Source organism: Sinocyclocheilus anshuiensis, unplaced genomic scaffold (assembly GCF_001515605.1).
Source record: "Sinocyclocheilus anshuiensis isolate Anshui unplaced genomic scaffold, SAMN03320099.WGS_v1.1 scaffold234, whole genome shotgun sequence".
NCBI lineage: Eukaryota > Metazoa > Chordata > Actinopteri > Cypriniformes > Cyprinidae > Sinocyclocheilus > Sinocyclocheilus anshuiensis.
Genome location: NW_015544165.1, coordinates 1,293,478 through 1,300,977, shown reverse-complemented (window position 1 = coordinate 1,300,977; position 7,500 = coordinate 1,293,478). Strand labels below are relative to the sequence as shown.

Here is a 7,500-nt window from a genome sequence, read left to right as displayed (position 1 = left end):
CATCTTCAGTAATCTGTTATGTTGTCCAGTTATAATGTAAAGAACTGTTTATATTCCCCAATGCACCCCCAGAAATCTGTCTCATATGATCTATTATAGAGATTACTGCTGATGGATAATATGGGTCAGTGTAACCAAACTGACCCTAACTGATGTAAAGTGACCCCCAAACATCATGTATTATGGTTTAAACTGTTGCTGATGACAGGAATGAAGCCTGTTAATTCCAAACTACAGTACAGTGTATAACAACTGTGTACAATGAATGAGTAAATAATAGTCATTCCATAAGTTTAATCAATTCAGTTTCAAGTTATTTATTAAGTTAAACAATATTAGAATGAATATAATTTATATTTGGGAAATATATATTTCATACCATTTCTTCACATGGTTCATTATCTCTTAATGTAGTGCATTAACAAAAAATATCCAGACTGATTGATTGCAAAATGTATTCACTTTAAATTAAAGTTAGGCTGATGAATTCCATCATATCTCAACTTTATCCTTCAATATTTAATACTTATAAGTATTATTTCAGATAAATGTATTTTTTATTTGATAAAGTAGACTAGCATCATGTGTGACACGCTACGTTCGCCCCAAATGCAGCTACGCAGAAGTGCAGCAGTAAAAAGTGAGAAATTGAGCCGTCCACTGGAAGTCAGTGTTATGGTAGGCCCGAGTGGGGAATGATTCAGCGAGATATTCTGCGTTTCTAAGCTAACCAAGCAAACCAACGCACTCACGAGCATCTCATCAGTCGCCACCGCGCACGCTTCACCGGCCACAGTTCATCGAGACGAAGCTCTTGCTGAAAATGTGTGATAATATAATACGTTACGGTACGTGTGTGTCGGCGTGTAAGCGCTTTGACGGACTGCGTTTTTGTGAGCTAGAGTTCTGAGGGGAGTGAGTGGGTTTGCCGGAGCAGGCCCGCCTGAGCCGGGCTCTAGATTAGACCAGAGCATGTGTGCAGCTTGGAGGAAAAATATGGACCCGTGTAGCTTCGCTCCTGACGTATTCCGCCACAGTCGAGCGTTATATTAAGGATTTGGCGAGAGTTTGTTTGAAAAGAGGGGTTTTGAATGAGATTTTAACAGTGAGTTGAGGGATTGCGGGTTTGTGTTGACATGTTGAGGGGAATTATATGTTTAGCGCCTCGTAGCTCGCGAGCTGCTAACGGTCAATTTCCCCACAGTCCGCTTATGGTAATTCCTTTACAGTTTATTCAAAAACTGGCGATCATTGTGTTTTGTTTGCGGCATTTAATAGGAATGACGTGACTATGTTTAACAGCAATACTTAGCTTGCTGACTAAGGTAGCTCGTTAGCACGGTAAAAATAGCTAACGTTAGCATGTTAGCTGCCTTTTCCTCAAATTGAACTGCGTTTGCTGTCTTGTTTTCGTTAGAAATAGTTAATGAAATGGACATGTCGAGTTATTGATTTATTTCCAGATTGGCTGTGTTACTTTCAATTGTACTTAATTTTGTTTGTTTACGGTGTTATAGTTTCGTTTATGGTGAAAGCTCTGGTTAGCTAATGTCATTGTAATTTTTGGTATTCGGTAACTAGCTGCTGTGTTGTTTTCTCGACTACAGCACAGTTTGGTTCTCTGTCAAGAACTGAATTAGCTTATTTCTTTAGTAATTACACTTACGTTTAAATGGCTTAACTAGATAAAGTTTTTGTGAAATGTGCTTGCTCGTTTTTCCATGTCAGGTTCCTTGATCACCGGCCGGTGCTTCTCTTTGACCGGGTTCAAGGTCCTAAATGAGTTTTGTTTCTCAGAAGGAGTGATTGCCGTTCTAAGAACGCTACATTAACAGCCTCTTGTTTCAGAAGAGCAAATTATTGGGTTGAGTTCAGTAAGGACGTGTTTGTGAGATGGGATTATCTGTGCCCCATATCTGAACCAGTGTGGGTTGCTTTTCACTTGGCTTGCTCTCAGACTTCTGTTTTCTTTCCACCGACCTTGATTTTTATTCTACAGCTAATTAGTATGGGATTGTTTGTGACCATTTAGAAGAAATAGTTTTTTGACATATAGAGTTTTACATTAATGCCTTCTGAGAGTTTGTGTTTTTGGCAGCAATATCACAAAACTTCTTATGTTCATTCTTGGGAATTGTTTCACTTTCATTTATCTTTTTTACTTTAGGATTTGCACATGAAAAATGACGTTAAGTTGGAATTGCCAAATCATATACCGTAAGTTCTTTGATTAATTTGAAAGGTTATCTGCTTGTACACCTCATAAGGGCTTTTCACACTGCGCTTAACCCTGGGTTATCTGCATTCTAAACCCCACTTAACCCTAGGTGAAGGTGTGTTTCACACTTATTTAGGAGCAGGGAAGGGGCCACTTTTGTGGTGCCAAGCTTGTGCAGTGTGAACTGTTGTGGTGTTAGAATGTTACGGTTACATGCTTAGCAACAAGCATCTCGTGCCTCACATGCTTTAGACAGTCACAGAAAAACACTGAGTGTTGTATAAACAGTAGTTTGTCGGTGGGGGAAATGTCAAATGGTGACAGAAAATGTGTCAGTGTGTCAAAGAGTGCATTTCAATCTTACTTTTATATTCTGAAAAGTCCATTCAGGAAAAACTTGATAGTACAGTCGGCAATATATAATTTGAGGATTCACAATGCGCGATTTATGTAAACAGGTTGTGTGCTGTTTTTGTCTAATTGGTGACACTGACATTGCTAATAAGTACATAAATACAGGGTTTAGGAATGTACAGTGTGAAATGTCATGTTATGAAAACACAGAATGAACTTTTAACTTCGGGTAAAGTATGAGTATGTGTAAAACATAAAACAAGATAACCTAGGATTTTGTTTACCCAGGTTTAGAATGAGCCAGGGTTAACTTTTTAAGTGTGAAAATTCCTTTTTTCATGTGATACTGTAGCAGCGCTAAGCTTAAATATCATATGGTGGCATGTAGATGAGTATTATTCACTGTTCATTTGACTGAGCTTCTCTCTCATGATTTGATGTGTTCTTTGTAGGAATCGAGTGTAGAAATTAGTGACCATGAAGGTTGACAGAAGCAAATTGAAGAAAACCCCCACTGAAGCGGTCAGTAAACAGGATTTCTGTGCATTTGGAGTATTTGAGTTTGTGAGCGCATGTTTCCTCATGGTTGACATGTTTTTGCACTCCTCTTCCAGCCTGCTGACTGCAGGACTCTCATAGAGAAGCTGAAAGGATGCAGCGATGAACAGCTGTTGCTGGAACTGCAGCAAATCAAGACCTGGAACATTGGCAAGGTATATGGCAACAACCCTAGCATCATATTGTGTTTAATATGCATGTTCAGATCTCTAATGATGACCTGTTTCTTTTCACAGTGTGAGTTGTATCATTGGGTAGACCTGCTGGACCGTTTCGATGGCATCCTCTGTGATGCAGGGCAGACAGTGGAGAACATGTCGTGGTTGTTGGTGTGCGACCGGCCAGAGAATGGGCAGCTAAAAGCCTTATTGCTGGCGGTGCTCAACTTCACCGCGCTGTTAATCGAATACAGTTTTTCAAGACACCTGTACAGCTCTATAGAGGTACCACAACTCTGGACCGATACAACAAAACCTGCTTCTGTTAGCCTTAAATGGTTTGTCATGAGTTGATTTTGAGCATTTGCTTTTCTCTTTTTTGTGTCTGTAGCACTTGACCACCCTTCTAGCATCATGTGACATGCAGGTGGTTCTGTCTGTGCTGAATCTCCTGTATGTGTTCAGCAAACGTTCCAACTACATCACCAGACTGGGCTCAGATAAGAGGAGCCCACTACTCGCCCGTCTGCAACATCTGGCTGAGGTATGAAAGCTTTACTTTTAGTCACATCATCATATTTCTTTTCTCAGTTTTGATTGCTGAAGTCTAGAAAATTGAAATGCCAAGTCTGAAAGCATATATGTGGCTAATGCTGCAGCAGCAGCATGCAGTGTTTTACAAACACCTTTGACAATTTTAAAAGTTTAATCCATGACTTGCATCTTTGATTCTAGTGTGAACTTTTGAATCCTTGTTGAAATTAGTTTTAGTTGTTTAGTATCAGTTCTAACCAAAGCACCGTGATGACCTGGTTTTGTACAGACAGGTGCTTTCATGGTGACATTTCAAGGCTGTTGCTTGTTATCTTTCATCCTACACATTTTCCTGACTCTTTTATTTCTGCTGTCCTAGAGCTGGGGTGGGAAAGAGAATGGGTTTGGTCTTGCAGAATGTTGCAGAGATCTGCCGATGTCGGTATGCTGTTTTGTTCTATTACATATTATACTATGTCACTTTGAAAAGAGAAAGAAATGCTATATTTGCAGCAGTGAGGTGACACATTTTGAGTTGTGTGTGAGTGCCATTAAGTTATTCATGGTTAAGTAGTAGGGATGGGTGAGGGCTAGGTTGAGAATGTTTTGGGCCAGTTGGCAAAACCCTAACTTGCCCTATCGGACCAGTGTTGCATTGTTACTAAATCCCATGTCCACAATCATGTATGTATTTAATGCAAACTTACGTGACTTTCTAATTCATAACAGTTACATTTTAGGAGTTATAATTTTCTTGGATTAAAATGTCTCTAAGGTAAAGTAATTAAAAGGAGTGTTGGTTATAATCAGTTGGATATTATACAAAATTCAGTTCTGAAATGGTAAATATTAAGTAAAATATTAAATCAGTAATATCACAATCTATAGTATTGTTTTAAAGTGCCTTTAATAATGTATTGCTTTTACAGAGTTTTATTCACTTTTTTTGTAAAGAAAACTTGTAATTAAATAAAAATAATTTTATGGCACATTTAAATGTTACTAAAACGTCTATTTATCATATCTTTGGTGAGGCAAGTGAAAAATTGACAGGACAAGTACTAACCAGGCCCTCCTTGTTTAGTCCTGCAATTTGCAAGTTTTTTTTTTTTCTTTTCTGATGTGTGTATATTTGTGTTATGCAGAAATATCCACCGAGTGCCACCACATTGCACTTTGAGTTCTATGCAGAACCCAGCTCTGATGTCAAAGTGGAGAAAAAGGTATGCTTGCCTTTATTTTGCCATTCTCATTAAAACATTGCTCTTTTTTTAAGCAAACAATTCATTTCTTTGTATTTAACCTTTGTTGTACCTTTTTGCAGTCGAGCAGTAATACGCTACACTACATTCATATCGAACAACTTGATAAGGTGAGTTCCCCTAGTTGTTTTCATTTGCTGTCCTTGTGGAACAGTTCATGGAAAAGCATAGACCTTTAATAGCTATTGATTACACTTGAATCTGATTTTTGCTTTTCCCCGGTGTGCCCTCAGATTTCTGAGAGCCCCTCAGAGATCATGGAGTCTCTGACGGCTATGTACAACATCACTAAAGACAAACAAATATTGCTTTTCACACACATTCGCCTGGCTCATGGCTTCTCCAACCACAAGAGGAGACTGCAGGCTGTGCAAGCCAGGCTGCATGCCATCTCCATACTTGGTGAGTTGACCCCTCTTGTACTGACCAAAATAAGTACAGGTATTTATTTTCATGAAACAGTACTAGGTTCTCGCTTTCTGTCTGGTGAGGTTGATGTTATGTGTGGTTATTTTTTTGCAGTGTACTCCAACGCCCTCCAGGAGTCAGCCAATAGCATACTCTACAATGGGCTTATAGAGGAGCTAGTGGATGTACTTCAGATCACAGACAAACAGTTGGTGGTGGGTAGCAATTATTAATCTTTATTTCTAGCACTATATGGTATATATGTACTAGGGACAGGCATTTCAAGCAAAAATTATATTCGATGATCGCTGGGTATTAATCGATTAATCGCACCCCTCCCCCACATGCACGCACGCATGTATAGGCTGCACACCCATAAACAGAGAGAGAAAGGGAGAGAGACATTCACGCTTTCAATCTGTATGATAACAAACTGTTTCATTCATTAGGGAATAGGCTGTCTTTACTCAAGCCATGATTGTAACGCTGAAACGTATTAATATAATAAACCTAACCGAATGACAGCACTTATTAACATAACAGTCCGTCGATTAGCATAAATCAACTGCTCATAAGGCTAGGGCATATACATTTCAAAAAGGAGCATGAACATTCATAGCAATAAAAAAAAAGAAAAGAAAACCGTTTGATTAATTCATCCATGAATATTACCTCAGGCCATAATGACTTTGGGCTAGGTCTAAACGCTTTAAAACATATTATAAACTGCCTGAATGACGGCACTTATGTGAACATTAATTTTAACGTCTGTCTTCATAACAATAACCTATCTCATATTTTTATTAAAAAAATGAGCATGTCCACATGTTCAGGATGAAGACGGGAGCGCAAACTGTTCACAATTAATCCGGCCGCACGGAGAACACCCTCTCTGACGCCACATACTCCGTTTGCGTCGCGTTAACTGATTAGAGCGTTCACACTGCACGTGGTTGCGGTCCGCCAGTGCGTTGCAGCAGTGCAGCGATCGTTTTCGCATCGAGTCTATTTTTGCTGTGCTGCTAAGGTTGGGTATTGTTTGGATTTTTTTCGATACCGGTGCCAAATCAATACTTTTAAAACGGTTCCGGTGCCTGAACCGATACTTATTAAAAAACAAATAAATAAAAAGTCCCCCCCAAAAATGATGGATTGGCCATTAGCACTATAAACACATGATGTCTGTTTCATTCATACTGGACGCCAGAGGGCGCCCTCGCACAGAAAATCCACATATCCAGTCACAGAAGTAGAGAACTCATGACCCTCCAGGAAATCCCTTATATGGACAAAGGCATCCCTATTATAGCTGTAACTGAGTAACCAGAACATATAAATGTTTTGAATGATAAAACAAAGACAATAAACACTCGACTGCGACAATATAGTTTATCTGTGTTATTTAAGCCATCTCGGGTATTTTCATAATAATTAAGTATTTATAATAGGGTGACCATATTTTAGTTTTCCAAAAAAAGTACAGTAGGGGGCGGGGCTTCACCTAACAGTATACGTAGCAAGGTTTTTTTTTGTTTGTTTGCTTATTTTGTTTTTATAATAAATAAAAAGAAAACAAGTAGAAAGAATAGAAAAAGAATAGGGAATACTAGTGTTAGAGGGTCATTTTTAAATAAAAATAAAACCATTCAATAGAACAGAAAAAGAACATAATGCTAGTGTTAGAAGGTCATTAATTATAATAAATAAAAAGAAAATAAAGAAAGAATAGAGAATGCTAGTGTTAGAGGCTTTTTTTTCATTATAAATAAAACGGTAGTTAGAATAGAAATAGAATAGAGAGTGCGAATGTTAGAGGGTCAAGTTTTTTAATTAAAAAAAACAAGCAGATAAAATTAGAAGTAGCATTAGAATAGAGAGTGCTAGAGTTAGAGGGTCAAATGAAGATGAAAGAGATGTGTTTTCAGCCATTTCTTGAAAATATTAAGGACTCAGCTGCTTGGATTGAGCTGGGCAGGTCATTCCACCAGGAGGGAACAGTTAATGTAGA

At 38.4% G+C, this 7,500-nt stretch overlaps 1 protein-coding gene across 1 annotated transcript in view; it reads left to right on the top strand.

Annotated features, from left to right (window-relative positions):
- Positions 1–643: 643 nt before the first annotated feature.
- The window catches only part of LOC107695790 (E3 ubiquitin-protein ligase HUWE1-like), a 59,531-nt gene continuing 52,674 nt past the window's right edge, over positions 644–7,500 (top strand). The window contains 11 exon segments of the mRNA XM_016495835.1: positions 644–848; positions 2,168–2,217; positions 3,025–3,094; positions 3,187–3,285; positions 3,367–3,573; positions 3,680–3,832; positions 4,202–4,264; positions 4,968–5,045; positions 5,147–5,194; positions 5,318–5,486; positions 5,607–5,707. Of these exon segments, the coding sequence (XP_016351321.1) occupies positions 3,050–3,094; positions 3,187–3,285; positions 3,367–3,573; positions 3,680–3,832; positions 4,202–4,264; positions 4,968–5,045; positions 5,147–5,194; positions 5,318–5,486; positions 5,607–5,707 (963 nt within the window). The 5' untranslated portion in view covers positions 644–848; positions 2,168–2,217; positions 3,025–3,049.